Source organism: Antedon mediterranea, chromosome 3 (assembly GCF_964355755.1).
Source record: "Antedon mediterranea chromosome 3, ecAntMedi1.1, whole genome shotgun sequence".
In the NCBI taxonomy this organism is placed as follows: Eukaryota; Metazoa; Echinodermata; class Crinoidea; order Comatulida; family Antedonidae; genus Antedon; species Antedon mediterranea.
In genome coordinates this window covers 38106282-38126673 of record NC_092672.1, presented here as the reverse complement: position 1 = coordinate 38126673, position 20392 = coordinate 38106282, and the positions used below count along the sequence as shown (strand labels likewise).

Here is a 20392-nt window from a genome sequence, read left to right as displayed (position 1 = left end):
ATGACAACTTACAAGAGCACCTGTGGGCGAGATCAATGCATAACAGAGATCTTCAGCTGCCTTATAAGGTGCTTCCTCTTCTGAGCACGGATCGACAATAATTATACCAGAATCGTCACATTCTGTTCCTTCAACAACCCAGCTGTTTCCAAATTCTACCTCGTCTCTAGCCTAAATAAATAAAATTAATATGATTTTAATGTCTTATTATAGACAAAGACAATGTCAAATATAAAACAATTCAACAAAATATATTATCTTACTGGTGAACCATCTCGTTGGAAGTCTAAATCGTTTCCTTTATTACTGTCAAAATCACCGCATAGTCCGCAAGTGGTGTTCCAATATTCGTATGGTAGTTGAATCTCTACAGTACTGGATCCGTCCCATCGGATAACCAAGTTAAAATCGGTCCAAAGTAACTGAGTAATAAAAATAACAAAATGAAGTTAATCTCTCGAGTTACAAATACAGTGCAAATAAAATGTATGTAAACTAATTGTCAATAAAACATCTTACCACGTATACACCATTGCTGATTATATAAACACCATCGCTGGTACTGAGTGGAGGTGTAAAAGTGACACCATTGTAGCGAACCTCACCACGTTGTAACAGCGTAAATGTGTGGTTAGCGTAATGGAAGTTTATTTGTCGTGTATAAGACACACGTTGAGATGGTTTGTTCTTGACGTTGAGTCCGGTCACTTGGAATCTTGGGCGTTGACTGTTATCATTTCTACAGTCGGTGACAAGAGTGTACTCACAAACTCCTTGGAAGTTGTGTCGTCTATCGTCGAATGTCAAATAGTGGGGATCTCCCCAGACTGTACAATATGCAGGAGCTGAAACATAAAACAAAGTTTGAAGAGCTAGAGTCTATAAACATGGAATATTTGAATATTGTCTTAGATACCTATACCACGTCTTTTTTAGTACAAGTAACGATATTATAACTTACCTCTACTACAGCTGCCATCCTCACCAGTCGTCCAGCCATCTCTACAGTAACAGCCTCGTTCACCGTTACGAATATTACAATCCGCATTCAAATCACAATTTTCTGCTACGCATTCTACACGACCATCAACACACTGGCAGGACAGTGAACAGTCTTCAGTTATCCAACTGTCTCCAGGCTACAGTAAATATAGTACAATATACTAGTTAGTTAGCAAGCCATGGACATTAAATCATTTCTGATACTTTGGAGAAAACGAGCACTTTGAATAAAGCGTCCTAAAAATTTATAAATTCTTACCGAGTAGTAAAATCCACCTTGTGAACAACCACACTGAGATGGTGCAATACACGTATTTCCATCTAACACGGTTCCTTCTGGACATTCACATGTTTCAATACACGCACCTGGACAATCATCAGTTCCATCAGAGTCGGCACAAGTCAATGGACAAGCAGTAGCACATGGATTGTACACTCTTTCAGCTTCACATTCCATAGCTTAGGAAGTAATAAACATGACACCTTGAAATAAACATTCGTAATGGACAGGTGATATTGTATTTCGTATGTAAACACATTATTATGTTTATACTTACGACACTGAGGTGTTTCCTCTCGCCAATTTCCAGGTGAACCTCCACGTTCTCGGCATGCTTGTGCATATTCTTGTAAATGGCCACATAATATATTGTCGTCCGGCAGCGTTGCACAGAGATCGTAAAGGCATGCCTCGTAGTAGTTGTCAGGATCAACAATCTCATGACAACTTACAAGAGCACCTGTGGGCGAGATCAATGCATAACAGAGATCTTCAGCTGCCTTATAAGGTGCTTCCTCTTCTGAGCACGGATCGACAATAATTATACCAGAATCGTCACATTCTGTTCCTTCAACAACCCAGCTGTTTCCAAATTCTACCTCGTCTCTAGCCTAAATAAATAAAATTAATATGATTTTAATGTCTTATTATAGACGAAGACAATGTCAAATATAAAACAATTCAACAAATATATTATCTTACTGGTGAACCATCTCGTTGGAAGTCTAAATCGTTTCCTTTATTACTGTCAAAATCACCGCATAGTCCGCAAGTGGTGTTCCAATATTCGTATGGTAGTTGAATCTCTACAGTACTGGATCCGTCCCATCGGATAACCAAGTTAAAATCGGTCCAAAGTAACTGAGTAATAAAAATAACAAAATGAAGTTAATCTCTCGAGTTACAAATACAGTGCAAATAAAATGTATGTAAACTAATTGTCAATAAAACATCTTACCACGTATACACCATTGCTGATTATATAAACACCATCGCTGGTACTGAGTGGAGGTGTAAAAGTGACACCATTGTAGCGAACCTCACCACGTTGTAACAGCGTAAATGTGTGGTTAGCGTAATGGAAGTTTATTTGTCGTGTATAAGACACACGTTGAGATGGTTTGTTCTTGACGTTGAGTCCGGTCACTTGGAATCTTGGGCGTTGACTGTTATCATTTCTACAGTCGGTGACAAGAGTGTACTCACAAACTCCTTGGAAGTTGTGTCGTCTATCGTCGAATGTCAAATAGTGGGGATCTCCCCAGACTGTACAATATGCAGGAGCTGAAACATAAAACAAAGTTTGAAGAGCTAGAGTCTATAAACATGGAATATTTGAATATTGTCTTAGATACCTATACCACGTCTTTTTTAGTACAAGTAACGATATTATAACTTACCTCTACTACAGCTGCCATCCTCACCAGTCGTCCAGCCATCTCTACAGTAACAGCCTCGTTCACCGTTACGAATATTACAATCCGCATTCAAATCACAATTTTCTGCTACGCATTCTACACGACCATCAACACACTGGCAGGACAGTGAACAGTCTTCAGTTATCCAACTGTCTCCAGGCTACAGTAAATATAGTACAATATACTAGTTAGTTAGCAAGCCATGGACATTAAATCATTTCTGATACTTTGGAGAAAACGAGCACTTTGAATAAAGCGTCCTAAAAATTTATAAATTCTTACCGAGTAGTAAAATCCACCTTGTGAACAACCACACTGAGATAGTGCAATACACGTATTTCCATCTAACACGGTTCCTTCTGGACATTCACATGTTTCAATACACGCACCTGGACAATCATCAGTTCCATCAGAGTCGGCACAAGTCAATGGACAAGCAGTAGCACATGAATTGTACACTCTTTCAGCTTCACATTCCATAGCTTAGGAAGTAATAAACATGACACCTTGAAATAAACATTCGTAATGGACAGGTGATATTGTATTTCGTATGCAAACACATTATGTTTATACTTACGACACTGAGGTGTTTCCTCTCGCCAATTTCCAGGTGAACCTCCACGTTCTCGGCATGCTTGTGCATATTCCTGTAAATGGCCACATAATATATTGTCGTCCGGCAGCGTTGCACAGAGATCGTAAAGGCATGCCTCGTAGTAGTTGTCAGGATCAACAATCTCATGACAACTTACAAGAGCACCTGTAGGCGAGATCAATGCATAACAGAGATCTTCAGCTGCCTTATAAGGTGCTTCCTCTTCTGAGCACGGATCGACAATAATTATACCAGAATCGTCACATTCTGTTCCTTCAACAACCCAGCTGTTTCCAAATTCTACCTCGTCTCTAGCCTAAATAAATAAATGAATATGATTTAATATCTTATTATAGAAGAAAAGGTCAACTATATACATCAATTCAACAAATATATTATCTTACTGGTGAACCATCTCGTTGGAAGTCTAAATCGTTTCCTTTATTACTGTCAAAATCACCGCATAGTCCGCAAGTGGTGTTCCAATATTCGTATGGTAGTTGAATCTCTACAGTACTGGATCCGTCCCATCGGATAACCAAGTTAAAATCGGTCCAAAGTAACTGTGTAATAAAAATAACAAAAGGAAGTTAATCTCTCGAGTTACAAATACAGTGCAAATAAAATGTATGTAAACTAATTGTCAATAAAACATCTTACCACGTATACACCATTGCTGATTATATAAACACCATCGCTAGTACTGAGTGGAGGTGTAAAAGTGACACCATTGTAGCGAACCTCACCACGTTGTAACAGCGTAAATGTGTGGTTAGCGTAATGGAAGTTTATTTGTCGTGTATAAGATACACTTTTAGATGGTTTGTTCTTGATGTTGAGTCCGGTCACTTGGAATCTTGGGCGTTGACTGTTATCATTTCTGCAGTCGGTGACAAGAGTGTACTCACAAACTCCTTGGAAGTTGTGTCGTCTATCGTCGAATGTCAAATAGTGGGGATCTCCCCAGACTGTACAATATGCAGGAGCTGAAAAGCATAATGAAATATGCATATATCAATTAGTACGTGAGTTTTTATTTCAGACTCTTTTGAATTTCAATAGAAAATTAAATTAGTTTACCTCTGTTGCACGTCTGGCCATCTCCTTCAAAACCAGCTTGACAGTAACATCCACGAACACCATTTCTTACAAAACATTCGGCATTTGAATCACAACTGTATTCGTTGCAAGTTACCACACCACCATTACAGTTGCAAGTCTGTTTACAAGTATTGTCGATCCATTGATGACCAGACTGTGTAAATAGACAGATACGTAACTAATCTAGTTTAAGTATGTAACAATTTTTTAGTAATCTTTCCCCCTCTCTTTAATAATAGTCTAAACAAATATCTGTACCTTATAGTAAACTCCATCCACAGTACAACCACATTGAGAGGGCTGAACACACGTGTTTCAATCAAGCACGGTGCCACTTGGACATTCACAGGCTTCAACACATGTATTTGGGCAATCTACCATTCCCTCCATTGACGCACAGGTTGCAGGACAAGAAGTTGCACAATGATTATATACTTTATTGCCATCACACGTAATTGCTGTAAAAAAGAATATGATATTGGTAACGTATCTTGGTGTTAACAGGTACATCAAATGCTAAATTAATAGATTAGTTCATTACGTACGGCATGTTGATGTTGCTGTTCTCCAATCACCGGGTTCTCCACCACGTTGTCGACAAGCTTGGGCATATTCTGATATATCATCACATAGAAGATCGTCATTAGGCAGTGTGGCACACAAGTCATAAACACAGCCGTCATAATAATCTGCAGGATCAACAAAGTCGTGACATGAAGAAAGAGCGCCATCTTCTGATATCAAAGTGTAACACAAATCTCTGGCGTCTTCCAGTGTTTTTGTGCCTTCTAGACAAGGCTCCACGTCGACGACATCTTCGCATTCTTGTGATTCGAATTTCCAACTGTTTCCAAAATCCGAAGCACTTTTTGCCTGAAATAAAATGTAATGAAACTCAAAATCGCAATAAACAAAAGCTAATATACGCTAATATTTATATCTGCACAAAACAAGTAATGCTACTTTGGGATAACCTAACAAAACTTACATTTGAACCATCTGATTTCAAAGAAATATCATTTGAGGCTTCGCCATTAAAGTCACCGCATAAGCCACACACCGAGTTCATGTAGTCAAAAGGCAGTTCTGTTTCTAGAGTATGTTTATTATCCCATCGTAGAACCAACGAAAAGTTTGTCAACAATATCTACATATTTAAAGAAAAACGTTGAATAAATCATTGCGTATTTGAATACTGCAAATGTTTTAAGAAATTGTTATTTCAGTTTACTTTATATACTTACAGTGTACTGTCCACTGATGGTGATGTAAACACCGTCTGATGTTAAGAGTGGAGGTGTTATTGTAACTCCATCATAGGCAATCTGACCATCTTGTCCAAGATTGTATTTGTGTTGTTTGTAATGTAATGTAACTTCTCGCATCAAAGACACTCCTGCTGACGGTTGGTTTTTCCTATTTATTCCACTAATTGTGAAATCCTCAATATCTGTTCTATTGTCACATTTGTCTACCACTGTGTATTCACATTCACCTTGGAAGTCATACCTGGCCTTGTCGAATGTGATGTAATGAGGATCTCCCCAAACGGTACAATAACCAGGACCTAGAATTTTAAACAAAATAGTAAGTTGGTGTTTTTGTAGAATCTCTAGAATTTCGATTGTAGTATTCATGTTTAAATATTTTTACCTCTGGTGCACGTCTGGCCATCTCCTTCAAACCCAGCTTGACAGTAACATCCACGAACACCATTTCTTACAGAACATTCGGCATTTGAATCACAGCTGTATTCGTTGCAAATTACCACACCTCCATTACAGGTGCAAGTCTGTTTACAAGTACTGTCGATCCATTGTTGACCAGACTGTGGAAATAGACAGATACGTAACTAATCTAGTTGAAGTATCTAACAATTTTTGAAATGTGTTTAGTAATCTTTCCCCCTCTCTTTAATAATAGTCTAAACAAATATCTCTACCTTATAATAAACTCCATCCACAGTACAACCGCATTGAGACGGCTGAACACACGTGTTACCATCAAGCACGGTGCCACTTGGACATTCACAGGCTTCAACACATGTATTTGGGCAATCCACCATTCCCTCCATTGACGCACAGGTTGCAGGACAAGAAGTTGCACAATGATTATATACTTTATTGCCATCACACGTAATTGCTGTAAAAAAGAATATGATATTGGTAACGTATCTTGGTGTTAACAGGTACATCAAATGCTAAATTAATAGATTAGTTCATTACGTACGGCATGTTGATGTTGCTGTTCTCCAATCTCCGGGTTCTCCACCACGTTGTCGACAAGCTTGGGCATATTCTGATATATCATCACATAGAAGATCGTCATTAGGCAGTGTGGCACACAAGTCATAAACACAGCCGTCATAATAATCTGCAGGATCAACAAAGTCGTGACATGAAGAAAGAGCGCCATCTTCTGATATCAAAGTGTAACACAAATCTCTGGCGTCTTCCAGTGTTTTTGTGCCTTCTAGACAAGGCTCCACGTCGACGACATCTTCGCATTCTTGTGATTCGAATTTCCAACTGTTTCCAAAATCTGAAGCACTTCTTGCCTGAAATAAAATGTAATGAAACTCAAAATCGCAATAAACAAAACCTAATATACGCTAATATTTATATCTGCACAAAACAAGTAATGCTACTTTGGGATAACCTAACAAAACTTACATTTGAACCATCTGATTTCAAAGAAATATCATTGTTGGCTTCGCCATTAAAGTCACCGCATAAGCCACACACCGAGTTCATGTAGTCAAAAGGCAGTTCTGTTTCTAGAGTATGTTTATTATCCCATCGTAGAACCAACGAAAAGTTTGTCAACAATATCTACATATTTAAAGAAAAACGTTGAATAAATCATTGCGTATTTGAATACTAACAAATGTTTTAAGAAATTGTTATTACAGTTTACTTTATATACTTACAGTGTACTGTCCACTGATGGTGATGTAAACACCGTCTGATGTTAAGAGTGGAGGTGTTATTGTAACTCCATCATAGGCAATCTGACCATCTTGTCCAAGATTGTATTTGTGTTGTTTGTAATGTAATGTAACTTCTCGCATCAAAGACACTCCTGCTGACGGTTGGTTTTTCCTATTTATTCCACTAATTGTGAAATCCTCAATATCTGTTCTATTGTCACATTTGTCTACCACTGTGTATTCACATTCACCTTGGAAGTCATACCTGGCCTTGTCGAATGTGATGTAATGAGGATCTCCCCAAATGGTACAATAACCAGGACCTAGAATTTTAAACAAAATAGTAAGTTGGTGTTTTTGTAGAATCTCTAGAATTTCGATTGTAGTATTCATGTTTAAATATTTTTACCTCTGGTGCACGTCTGGCCATCTCCTTCAAACCCAGCTTGACAGTAACATCCACGAACACCATTTCTTACAGAACATTCGGCATTTGAATTACAGCTGTATTCGTTGCAAGTTACCACACCTCCATTACAGGTGCAAGTCTGTTTACAAGTATTGTCGATCCATTGTTGACCAGACTGTGGAAATAGACAGATACGTAACTAATCTAGTTGAAGTATCTAACAATTTTTGAAATGTGTTTAGTAATCTTTCCCCCTCTCTTTAATAATAGTCTAAACAAATATCTCTACCTTATAATAAACTCCATCCACAGTACAACCGCATTGAGACGGCTGAACACACGTGTTACCATCAAGTACGGTGCCACTTGGACATTCACAGGCTTCAACACATGTATTTGGGCAATCCACCATTCCCTCCATTGACGCACACGTTGCAGGACAAGAAGTTGCACAATGATTATATACTTTATTGCCATCACACGTAATTGCTGTAAAAAAGAATATGATATTGGTAACGTATCTTGGTGTTAACAGGTACATCAAATGCTAAATTAATAGATTAGTTCATTACGTACGGCATGTTGATGTTGCTGTTCTCCAATCACCGGGTTCTCCACCACGTTGTCGACAAGCTTGGGCATATTCTGATATATCATCACATAGAAGATCGTCATTAGGCAGTGTGGCACACAAGTCATAAACACAGCCGTCATAATAATCTGCAGGATCAACAAAATCGTGACATGAAGAAAGAGCGCCATCTTCTGATATCAAAGTGTAACACAAATCTCTGGCGTCTTCCAGTGTTTTTGTGCCTTCTAGACAAGGCTCCACGTCGACGACATCTTCGCATTCTTGTGATTCGAATTTCCAACTGTTTCCAAAATCCGAAGCACTTCTTGCCTGAAATAAAATGTAATGAAACTCAAAATTCATTTCATTTCATTCATTTATTTATTTCACTCTACAAATATATAAATATAAAGTGGAGGAGCCTAAAAGAAGGCAAAGCTTGTGGTGAATAGGCTCCTCAAAACAAAACAAATCAAATATAAATAATATAACACAATTAGAAACTCCAAAAAAACAACAATTAAACTAATATCTTTTCTCTAACACATAAGTTTAACATGTTTAGAACTAAAAAAACAAGTAAAAAATAGATTATATAAATTATTTAAGAAATATCAAATATATCAATAATAAAAGAATTTACAAAGAACCTTCAACCAATAATAGTTTAAATTGACGTTTAAATAAAGCACAGTTATGAGATTTTTTAAGAGATAAAGGAAGAGAATTCCAGAGTTTAGGTCCAGTATATACAAGGGTATTCATTTTAAGTCTAGTTCGAGTAAATGGCAGGTGATACTGATCTTTTTGTCTTGTTTGGTGAGTGTGGTATTGTTTATTTTGAGTGAATTTACTGGATATTATAGGTGGTAAGTGTCCGGCGGTTAATTGAAACATGATGACACCAACATTAAATCTATAGAGATCCTCAATTTTTAATATTTTATTTTTTTGAAAGAGATCTTGGGTGTGAGCACGAAAAGTTACCCCTGAGATAATTCTGACAGCTCGTTTCTGGATTAATAAAATTTTAGTAATAATTGATTTTGAAGCATTTCCCCAAGCAAGAACACCATAATTTAAGTACGATAAAATAAGAGTAGAATATAAAATATTTAATACTTTTTGAGGAAATATTGATTTCAATTTATACATCATGCCAACATTTTTTGATAATAATTTGCAAAGGTAATTAACATGGGCTTTCCAGTCAAGTCTGTCGTCAATAAATATACCAAGAAATTTTGTGTTGGTTATTTGATTAATAGGAACATTGTTGAAAATAATATCTTTTGGTAACATACTATATTTGTTACTAAACAACATAAAATTGGTTTTTAGCATATTTAGTGATAGCTTGTTTGCATGTATCCAAGTAGTAACCTTTTTTAGTTCTTGATTAACGATGTCACAGAGACTATCTGGATCATCATGTGAATAAAACAGACTTGAATCATCCGCAAACAGTATTGACGACATGACATTAGATATATTATTGAAATCATTTGCATAAATTATGAAGAGAAGTGGGCCCAGAATCGAACCCTGGGGGACACCACATGTAACAGGTCTGCAGCTTGATTCAAAATTATTTAATGATACAAATTGTTGCCTATCAGAAAGGTAACTTCTAAACCATTTTTGAGCCACCCCTCTAATTCCATAGTTCGATAATTTATGCAGTAAGATTTCATGATTAACAGTATCGAAAGCTTTGGAGTAATCGAGGAAAATACCAATTGTATGCATATGATTATCTAAGGCTGATGTAGTCATGTCAACGAAGTGTAAAATGGCATGTGACGTAGTGTGCTTTTCTCTAAATCCAAATTGAATGTTTGAAAAAATATTACACTGGTTTAGAAAATGTAAAGTCCGCATATATACAAGCTTTTCTAAAAATTTTAAAAACGATGTCAATAGTGAAATTGGTCGGTAATTTGATGCTTCTTGAGGACTTCCTTTCTTTAATAAAGGAATTACTTTCGCAATTTTCATTCTTTTAGGGACACACCCGTTACATATTGAAAGATTATATATATGAGTTAAAGGCGTTACAATGTTGGGAATAATGCTTTTAATTAAATCATTATTTATTCCATCAAATCCAGGACTTTTTTTCTTTCTTAAGGGTATTTACACTATCAATAACGTCCATTTCCGTTATTGGAACGAAAAAAATACTGTTTTTATTCGGATCATTCATATAACTATGAAAAGATTTGTTTGTAGTTGGAATCGATTGTGCTAAGGAAGTGCCAATATTTGAGAAATATTCATTGAGGTGTTCAACTATGATCTGTTTGTCATCGATAGTTTGACCATTAATTTTTAATTTTCCGATCGCTTTGCGACTTTGTTCGGGATTCAATACAGAATTTATCACTTTCCACGTTCCTCTTATATCATTGTATACGGATTGAAATTGACCGAAAAAATAGTCTTTCTTAGCAGAACGTATTAAGGATGTAAGAATATTTTTATATTTGTTATATTTCGTCTTAGATTCGAGTGTTTTAGAAATTTTAAATTTATAAAAAAGTTTGTTCTTCTTATTTATTGATTTTAATATAGACCTTGATATCCATGGCATACGAGGGATTTTTTTACGACTTCTGACACGACTTGCCCTTTGACTAAAACATTCATTTTGAAGAAATTTAAGTCTTTCCATAAATACATCAAAAGACTTGTTAGCATCATTTTCATCTAGAACTAATTGCCAATCAGAGTTTGCCAAACGTTCTTTGAAGTGAGCCAACGATTGGGGATTAAAAGAGTAGATTGTCTTATTACAATGACAGTTACAATGTTGATTAACCGTTAGCGAGGTTTTTGCAAATATCGGAAAATGATTCGATATATCGGATACAATAATTCCCGAGACCGGGAAAGGGTGGATATTGCTAAAAATATTGTCAAGTAACGTAGATGAAGTATCAGTTACACGTGTGGGTTTGGTAATAAGTGGAATAAGTGAAAATGAAATTAATGTATCTAGAAATTCACTAATGCGTGCATTTTCATCGTGATGTAGTAAATTTAAATTAAAATCGCCCATAATAAACACATTTTTATTTGTTAATGCTTGATGTGAGAGAATGTTTTCAATTTCAGTGTTAAATAATGATATGTTACTTTGTGGTGGTCTGTACACGACTCCAACGACAATATTTTTTTTATTAGGACATCTGATTTCTACAAAAATAGATTCCAATATGTCATTCATAAATTGTAATTCAGATAGTTCTTGGCAATCGAAGGTAGAAGGCAAGTATATTGCTACACCACCTCCACGTTGATCGCCAGGTCTACTGTTTGTTAACAGATTATAGCCAGGGAGTGAGTAAAGATTATGTGAAGAATCAGATAGCCAAGTCTCTGTGAGACCAACAATTGTAGGAGCAGAATCAATATGTGATAAAAAAGAATTATAGAGGTGGTCAAAATTTGTATTCATACTACGGATATTGAAGTGTAGTAATGAAATTTGGTTTGTATCCGATGCAAAATGTTCATGAAATTTGTGTTCAGTGAAGTATTCACAATTTAAAGGAAAAAACCCTTGATCATCAAATGCGTCATAATCAAGGTATGAATTAGTAATGTTAAAATCAATCATAATATATATGCATAAAAATTAGTAATATTAATATTTAAGATATTTATAATACTTTGTGTTAGCATTTTTTTGGAGTAAATAATAAATAGATAAAAAATAATAATAAATAAAATAAGATATATAATAAAGTATTTTCTTTCTGACATGTTTAGAAAAAAAATTTAAATAGTAGCATGCTCCGCCAATTAAACATTTAGGAAATTAAAAGAAAGCAGTTACAAAATATGTGCAATTAAAGTTGGTTGCCATACAACAAACCATTAACATTCATAGAGGTACCATTTCTGAAAGTTGGTTGCTTCCCCTTTTCATAGGCCGTGATCATTACTTCTCAGGATAATGTATACAATTAAAGTTAGCCATACAACTGACCATTGATATAGAATCGCAATAAACAAAACCTAATATACGCTAATATTTATATCTGCACAAAACAAGTAATGCTACTTTGAATAACAAAAAACTTACATTTGAACCATCTGATTTCAAAGAAATATCATTGTTGGCTTCGCCATTAAAGTCACCGCATAAGCCACACACCGAGTTCATGTAGTCAAAAGGCAGTTCTGTTTCTAGAGTATGTTTATTATCCCATCGTAGAACCAACGAAAAGTTTGTCAACAATATCTACATATTTAAAGAAAAACGTTGAATAAATCATTGAGTATTTGAATACTACAAATGTTTTAAGAAATTGTTATTACAGTTTACTTTATATACTTACAGTGTACTGTCCACTGATGGTGATGTAAACACCGTCTGATGTTAAGAGTGGAGGTGTTATTGTAACTCCATCATATGCAATCTGACCATCTTGTCCAAGATTGTATTTGTGTTGTTTGTAATGTAATGTAACTTCTCGCATCAAAGACACTCCTGCTGACGGTTGGTTTTTCCTATTTATTCCACTAATTGTGAAATCCTCAATATCTGTTCTATTGTCACATTTGTCTACCACTGTGTATTCACATTCACCTTGGAAGTCATACCTGGCCTTGTCGAATGTGATGTAATGAGGATCTCCCCAAACGGTACAATAGCCAGGACCTGGAATTTTTATTTTAAACAGAATAGTAAATGGGTGGTTTTGTAGAATCTCTAGAATTTCGATTGTAGTATTCATGTTTAAATATTTTTACCTCTGGTGCACGTCTGGCCATCTCCTTCAAACCCAGCTTGACAGTAACATCCACGAACACCATTTCTTACAGAACATTCGGCATTTGAATCACAGCTGTATTCGTTGCAAGTTACCACACCTCCATTACAGGTGCAAGTCTGTTTACAAGTATTGTCGATCCATTGTTGACCAGACTGTGGAAATAGACAGATACGTAACTAATCTAGTTTAAGTATCTAATAATTGTTTGAAATGTGTTTAGTGATCTTTCCCCCTCTCTTTAATAATAGTCTAAACAAATATATGTACCTTATAATAAACTCCATCCAAAGTACAACCGCATTGAGACGGCTGAACACACGTGTTACCATCAAGCACGGTGCCACTTGGACATTCACAGGCTTCAACACATGTATTTGGGCAATCCACCATTCCCTCCATTGACGCACACGTTGCAGGACAAGAAGTTGCACAATGATTATATACTTTATTGCCATCACACGTAATTGCTGTAAAAAAAGAATATAATACCGGTAACGTATCTTGGTGTTAACAGGTACATCAAATGCTAAATTAATAGATTAGTTCATTACGTACGGCATGTTGATGTTGCTGTTCTCCAATCACCGGGTTCTCCACCACGTTGTCGACAAGCTTGGGCATATTCTGATATATCATCACATAGAAGATCGTCATTAGGCAGTGTTGCACACAAGTCATAAACACAGCCGTCATAATAATCTGCAGGATCAGCAAAGTCGTAACACGAAGAAAGAGCGCTATCTTCTGATATCAAAGTGTAACACAAATCTCTGGCTTGTTCTAGTGTTTCTGTGCCTTCTTGACAAGGCTCCACGTCGACGACATCTTCGCATTCTTGTGATTCGAATTTCCAACTGTTTCCAAAATCCGAAGCACTTCTTGCCTGAAATAAATATAATGAAACTCAAAATCGCAATAAATAAAACCTAATATACCCTATTATTTATATCTGCACCAGACAAGTAATGCTACTTTGAATAACCTAACAAAACTTACATTTGAACCATCTGATTTCAAAGAAATATCATTGTTGGCTTCGCCATTAAAGTCACCGCATAAGCCACACACCGAGTTCATGTAGTCAAAAGGCAGTTCTGTTTCTAGAGTATGTTTATTATCCCATCGTAGAACCAACGAAAAGTTTGTCAACAATATCTACATATTTAAAGAAAAACGTTGAATAAATCATTGCGTATTTGAATACTACAAATGTTTTAAGAAATTGTTATTACAGTTTACTTTATATACTTACAGTGTACTGTCCACTGATGGTGATGTAAACACCGTCTGATGTTAAGAGTGGAGGTGTTATTGTAACTCCATCATATGCAATCTGACCATCTTGTCCAAGATTGTATTTGTGTTGTTTGTAATGTAATGTAACTTCTCGCATCAAAGACACTCCTGCTGACGGTTGGTTTTTCCTATTTATTCCACTAATTGTGAAATCCTCAATATCTGTTCTATTGTCACATTTGTCTACCACTGTGTATTCACATTCACCTTGGAAGTCATACCTGGCCTTGTCGAATGTGATGTAATGAGGATCTCCCCAAACGGTACAATAACCAGGACCTGGAATTTTGATTTTAAACAGAATAGTAAATGGGTGGTTTTGTAGAATCTCTAGAATTTCGATTGTAGTATTCATGTTTAAATATTTTTACCTCTGGTGCACGTCTGGCCATCTCCTTCAAACCCAGCTTGACAGTAACATCCACGAACACCATTTCTTACAGAACATTCGGCATTTGAATCACAGCTGTATTCGTTGCAAGTTACCACACCTCCATTACAGGTGCAAGTCTGTTTACAAGTATTGTCGATCCATTGTTGACCAGACTGTGGAAATAGACAGATACGTAACTAATCTAGTTTAAGTATCTAATAATTGTTTGAAATGTGTTTAGTGATCTTTCCCCCTCTCTTTAATAATAGTCTAAACAAATATATGTACCTTATAATAAACTCCATCCAAAGTACAACCGCATTGAGACGGCTGAACACACGTGTTACCATCAAGCACGGTGCCACTTGGACATTCACAGGCTTCAACACATGTATTTGGGCAATCCACCATTCCCTCCATTGACGCACACGTTGCAGGACAAGAAGTTGCACAATGATTATATACTTTATTGCCATCACACGTAATTGCTGTAAAAAAAGAATATAATACCGGTAACGTATCTTGGTGTTAACAGGTACATCAAATGCTAAATTAATAGATTAGTTCATTACGTACGGCATGTTGATGTTGCTGTTCTCCAATCACCGGGTTCTCCACCACGTTGTCGACAAGCTTGGGCATATTCTGATATATCATCACATAGAAGATCGTCATTAGGCAGTGTTGCACACAAGTCATAAACACAGCCGTCATAATAATCTGCAGGATCAGCAAAGTCGTGACACGAAGAAAGAGCGCTATCTTCTGATATCAAAGTGTAACACAAATCTCTGGCTCGTTCTAGTGTTTCTGTGCCTTCTTGACAAGGCTCCACGTCGACGACATCTTCGCATTCTTGTGATTCGAATTTCCAACTGTTTCCAAAATCCGAAGCACTTCTTGCCTGAAATAAATATAATATAAATATAAATATAATGAAACTCAAAATCGCAATAAACAAAACCTAATATACCCTAATATTTATATCTGCACCAGACAAGTAATGCTACTTTGAATAACCTAACAAAACTTACATTTGAACCATCTGATTTCAAAGAAATATCATTGTTGGCTTCGCCATTAAAGTCACCGCATAAGCCACACACCGAGTTCATGTAGTCAAAAGGCAGTTCTGTTTCTAGAGTATGTTTATTATCCCATCGTAGAACCAACGAAAAGTTTGTCAACAATATCTACATATTTAAAGAAAAACGTTGAATAAATCATTCCGTATTTGAATACTGCAAATGTTTTAAGAATTGTTATTACAGTTTACTTTATATACTTACAGTGTACTGTCCACTGATGGTGATGTAAACACCGTCTGATGTTAAGAGTGGAGGTGTTATTGTAACTCCATCATAGGCAATCTGACCATCTTGTCCAAGATTGTATTTGTGTTGTTTGTAATGTAATGTAACTTCTCGCATCAAAGACACTCCTGCTGACGGTTGGTTTTTCCTATTTATTCCACTAATTGTGAAATCCTCAATATCTGTTCTATTGTCACATTTGTCTACCACTGTGTATTCACATTCACCTTGGAAGTCATACCTGGCCTTGTCGAATGTGATGTAATGAGGATCTCCCCAAACGGTACAATAACCAGGACCTAGAATTTTAAACAAAATAGTAAGTTGGTGTTTTTGTAGAATCTCTAGAATTTCGATTGTAGTATTCATGTTTAAATATTGTTACCTCTGGTGCACGTCTGGCCATCTCCTTCAAAACCAGCTTGACAGTAACATCCACGAACACCATTTCTTACAGAACATTCAGCATTTGAATCACAGCTGTATTCGTTGCAATTTACCACACCTCCATTACAGGTGCAAGTCTGTTTACAAGTATTGTCGATCCATTGTTGACCAGACTGTGGAAATAGACAGATACGTAACTAATCTAGTTGAAGTATCTAACAATTTTTGAAATGTGTTTAGTAATATTTCCCCCTCTCTTTAATAATAGTCTAAACAAATATCTCTACCTTATAATAAACTCCATCCACAGTACAACCGCATTGAGACGGCTGAACACACGTGTTACCATCAAGTACGGTGCCACTTGGACATTCACAGGCTTCAACACATGTATTTGGGCAATCCACCATTCCCTCCATTGACGCACACGTTGCAGGACAAGAAGTTGCACAATGATTATATACTTTATTGCCATCACACGTAATTGCTGTAAAAAAAGAATATGATATTGGTAACGTATCTTGGTGTTAACAGGTACATCAAATGCTAAATTAATAGATTAGTTCATTACGTACGGCATGTTGATGTTGCTGTTCTCCAATCACCGGGTTCTCCACCACGTTGTCGACAAGCTTGGGCATATTCTGATATATCATCACATAGAAGATCGTCATTAGGCAGTGTGGCACACAAGTCATAAACACAGCCGTCATAATAATCTGCAGGATCAACAAAATCGTGACATGAAGAAAGAGCACCATCTTCTGATATCAAAGTGTAACACAAATCTCTGGCGTCTTCCAGTGTTTTTGTGCCTTCTAGACAAGGCTCCACGTCGACGACATCTTCGCATTCTTGTGATTCGAATTTCCAACTGTTTCCAAAATCCGAAGCACTTCTTGCCTGAAATAAAATGTAATGAAACTCAAAATCGCAATAAACAAAACCTAATATACGCTAATATTTATATCTGCACAAAACAAGTAATGCTACTTTAGGATAACCTAACAAAACTTACATTTGAACCATCTGATTTCAAAGAAATATCATTGTTGGCTTCGCCATTAAAGTCACCGCATAAGCCACACACCGAGTTCATGTAGTCAAAAGGCAGTTCTGTTTCTAGAGTATGTTTGTTATCCCATCGTAGAACCAACGAAAAGTTTGTCAACAATATCTACACATAAATTTAAGGAAAAACGATTAAAAATAATTGCGTATTTGAATACGTCAAATGTTTTAAGAAATTGTTATTACATTTTACTTTATATACTTACAGTGTACTGTCCACTGATGGTGATGTAAACACCGTCTGATGTTAAGAGTGGAGGTGTTATTGTAACTCCATCATAGGCAATCTGACCATCTTGTCCAAGATTGTATTTGTGTTGTTTGTAATGTAATGTAACTTCTCGCATCAAAGACACGCCTGCTGACGGTTGGTTTTTCCTATTTATTCCACTAATTGTGAAATCCTCAATATCTGTTCTATTGTCACATTTGTCTACCACTGTGTATTCACATTCACCTTGGAAGTCATACCTGGCCTTGTCGAATGTGATGTAATGAGGATCTCCCCAAACGGTACAATAACCAGGACCTGGAATTTTGATTTTAAACAAAATAGTAAATGGGTGGTTTTGTAGAATCTCTAGAATTTCGATTGTAGTATTCATGTTTAAATCTGTTTACCTCTGGTGCACGTCTGGCCATCTCCTTCAAAACCAGCTTGACAGTAACATCCACGAACACCATTTCTTACAGAACATTCGGCATTTGAATCACAGCTGTATTCGTTGCAAGTTACCACACCTCCATTACAGGTGCAAGTCTGTTTACAAGTATTGTCGATCCATTGTTGACCAGACTGTGGAAATAGACAGATACGTAACTAATCTAGTTTAAGTATCTAATAATTGTTTGAAATGTGTTTAGTGATCTTTCCCCCTCTCTTTAATAATAGTCTAAACAAATATATGTACCTTATAATAAACTCCATCCAAAGTACAACCGCATTGAGACGGCTGAACACACGTGTTACCATCAAGCACGGTGCCACTTGGACATTCACAGGCTTCAACACATGTATTTGGGCAATCCACCATTCCCTCCATTGACGCACACGTTGCAGGACAAGAAGTTGCACAATAATTATATACTTTATTGCCATCACACGTAATTGCTGTAAAAAAATAATATAATACCGGTAACGTATCTTGGTGTTAACAGGTACATCAAATGCTAAATTAATAGATTAGTTCATTACGTACGGCATGTTGATGTTGCTGTTCTCCAATCACCGGGTTCTCCACCACGTTGTCGACAAGCTTGGGCATATTCTGATATATCATCACATAGAAGATCGTCATTAGGCAGTGTGGCACACAAGTCATAAACACAGCCGTCATAATAATCTGCAGGATCAACAAAGTCGTGACATGAAGAAAGAACGCCATCTTCTGATATCAAAGTGTAACACAAATCTCTGGCGTCTTCCAGTGTTTTTGTGGCTTCTAGACAAGGTTCCACGTCGACGACATCTTCGCATTCTTGTGATTCGAATTTCCAACTGTTTCCAAAATCCGAAGCACTTCTTGCCTGAAATAAATATAATATAAATATAAATATAATGAAACTCAAAATCGCAATAAACAAAACCTAATATACCCTAATATTTATATCTGCACCAGACAAGTAATGCTACTTTGAATAACCTAACAAAACTTACATTTGAACCATCTGATTTCAAAGAAATATCATTGTTGGCTTCGCCATTAAAGTCACCGCATAAGCCACACACCGAGTTCATGTAGTCAAAAGGCAGTTCTGTTTCTAGAGTATGTTTATTATCCCATCGTAGAACCAACGAAAAGTTTGTCAACAATATCTACATATTTAAAGAAAAACGTTGAATAAATCATTCCGTATTTGAATACTGCAAATGTTTTAAGAATTGTTATTACAGTTTACTTTATATACTTACAGTGTACTGTCCACTGATGGTGATGTAAACACCGTCTGATGTTAAGAGTGGAGGTGTTATTGTAACTCCATCATAGGCAATCTGACCATCTTGTCCAAGATTGTATTTGTGTTGTTTGTAATGTAATGTAACTTCTCGCATCAAAGACACTCCTGCTGACGGTTGGTTTTTCCTATTTATTCCACTAATTGTGAAATCCTCAATATCTGTTCTATTGTCACATTTGTCTACCACTGTGTATTCACATTCACCTTGGAAGTCATACCTGGCCTTGTCGAATGTGATGTAATGAGGATCTCCCCAAACGGTACAATAACCAGGACCTAGAATTTTAAACAAAATAGTAAGTTGGTGTTTTTGTAGAATCTCTAGAATTTCGATTGTAGTATCCATGTTTAAATCTGTTTACCTCTGATGCACGTCTGGCCATCTCCTTCAAACCCAGCTTGACAGTAACATCCACGAACACCATTTCTTACAGAACATTCAGCATTTGAATCACAGCTGTATTCGTTGCAAGTTACCACACCTCCATTACAGGTGCAAGTCTGTTTACAAGTACTGTCGATCCATTGTTGACCAGACTGTGGAAATAGACAGATACGTAACTAATCTAGTTGAAGTATCTAACAATTTTTGAAATGTGTTTAGTAATATTTCCCCCTCTCTTTAATAATAGTCTAAACAAATATCTCTACCTTATAATAAACTCCATCCACAGTACAACCGCATTGAGACGGCTGAACACACGTGTTACCATCAAGTACGGTGCCACTTGGACATTCACAGGCTTCAACACATGTATTTGGGCAATCCACCATTCCCTCCATTGACGCACACGTTGCAGGACAAGAAGTTGCACAATGATTATATACTTTATTGCCATCACACGTAATTGCTGTAAAAAAAGAATATGATATTGGTAACGTATCTTGGTGTTAACAGGTA

The 20392-nt window shown here is 36.4% G+C and overlaps 3 protein-coding genes across 4 annotated transcripts in view; all 3 read right to left on the bottom strand.

Moving 5' to 3' along the window:
* Window positions 1-241: 241 nt before the first annotated feature.
* LOC140044364 (zonadhesin-like) lies at window positions 242-1459 on the bottom strand. The gene is made up of 4 exons (XM_072088843.1): window positions 1262-1459; window positions 962-1139; window positions 520-845; window positions 242-422 (listed from the first exon to the last, which is right to left on the bottom strand). Exons 1-4 carry the CDS (start codon window positions 1457-1459, stop codon window positions 255-257), a joined length of 870 nt encoding a protein of 289 aa, XP_071944944.1. The 3' UTR covers window positions 242-254.
* Window positions 1132-4559, bottom strand: LOC140044363 (zonadhesin-like; the record flags this gene model as incomplete). Its single annotated transcript, XM_072088842.1, has 8 exons — window positions 1132-2143; window positions 2241-2566; window positions 2683-2860; window positions 2983-3182; window positions 3278-3611; window positions 3700-3858; window positions 3956-4281; window positions 4376-4559. Coding segments are annotated over 8 exons (1875 nt in total), but the record flags the coding sequence as incomplete, so codon positions are not given.
* LOC140045515 (IgGFc-binding protein-like) overlaps window positions 4469-20392 on the bottom strand; it is a 55335-nt gene continuing 39411 nt past the window's right edge. The window contains exons 73-109 of one of the 2 annotated variants that reach the window (XM_072090453.1): window positions 20143-20342; window positions 19854-20028; window positions 19445-19767; window positions 19190-19348; window positions 18732-19059; window positions 18444-18643; window positions 18154-18328; window positions 17739-18061; window positions 17480-17638; window positions 17037-17364; window positions 16749-16948; window positions 16460-16634; window positions 16051-16373; window positions 15796-15954; window positions 15338-15665; window positions 15050-15249; window positions 14760-14934; window positions 14345-14667; window positions 14089-14247; window positions 13648-13975; window positions 13360-13559; window positions 13070-13244; window positions 12655-12977; window positions 12399-12557; window positions 8311-8638; window positions 8024-8223; window positions 7735-7909; window positions 7326-7648; window positions 7069-7227; window positions 6626-6953; window positions 6339-6538; window positions 6050-6224; window positions 5641-5963; window positions 5385-5543; window positions 4942-5269; window positions 4655-4854; window positions 4469-4550 (exon numbers count right to left, since the gene is read on the bottom strand). In XM_072090453.1, coding sequence (XP_071946554.1) covers window positions 4712-4854; window positions 4942-5269; window positions 5385-5543; window positions 5641-5963; window positions 6050-6224; window positions 6339-6538; window positions 6626-6953; window positions 7069-7227; window positions 7326-7648; window positions 7735-7909; window positions 8024-8223; window positions 8311-8638; window positions 12399-12557; window positions 12655-12977; window positions 13070-13244; window positions 13360-13559; window positions 13648-13975; window positions 14089-14247; window positions 14345-14667; window positions 14760-14934; window positions 15050-15249; window positions 15338-15665; window positions 15796-15954; window positions 16051-16373; window positions 16460-16634; window positions 16749-16948; window positions 17037-17364; window positions 17480-17638; window positions 17739-18061; window positions 18154-18328; window positions 18444-18643; window positions 18732-19059; window positions 19190-19348; window positions 19445-19767; window positions 19854-20028; window positions 20143-20342 — 8438 coding nt within the window. In that variant the 3' untranslated portion in view covers window positions 4469-4550; window positions 4655-4711. The other variant, XM_072090454.1, reaches the window with a different exon arrangement.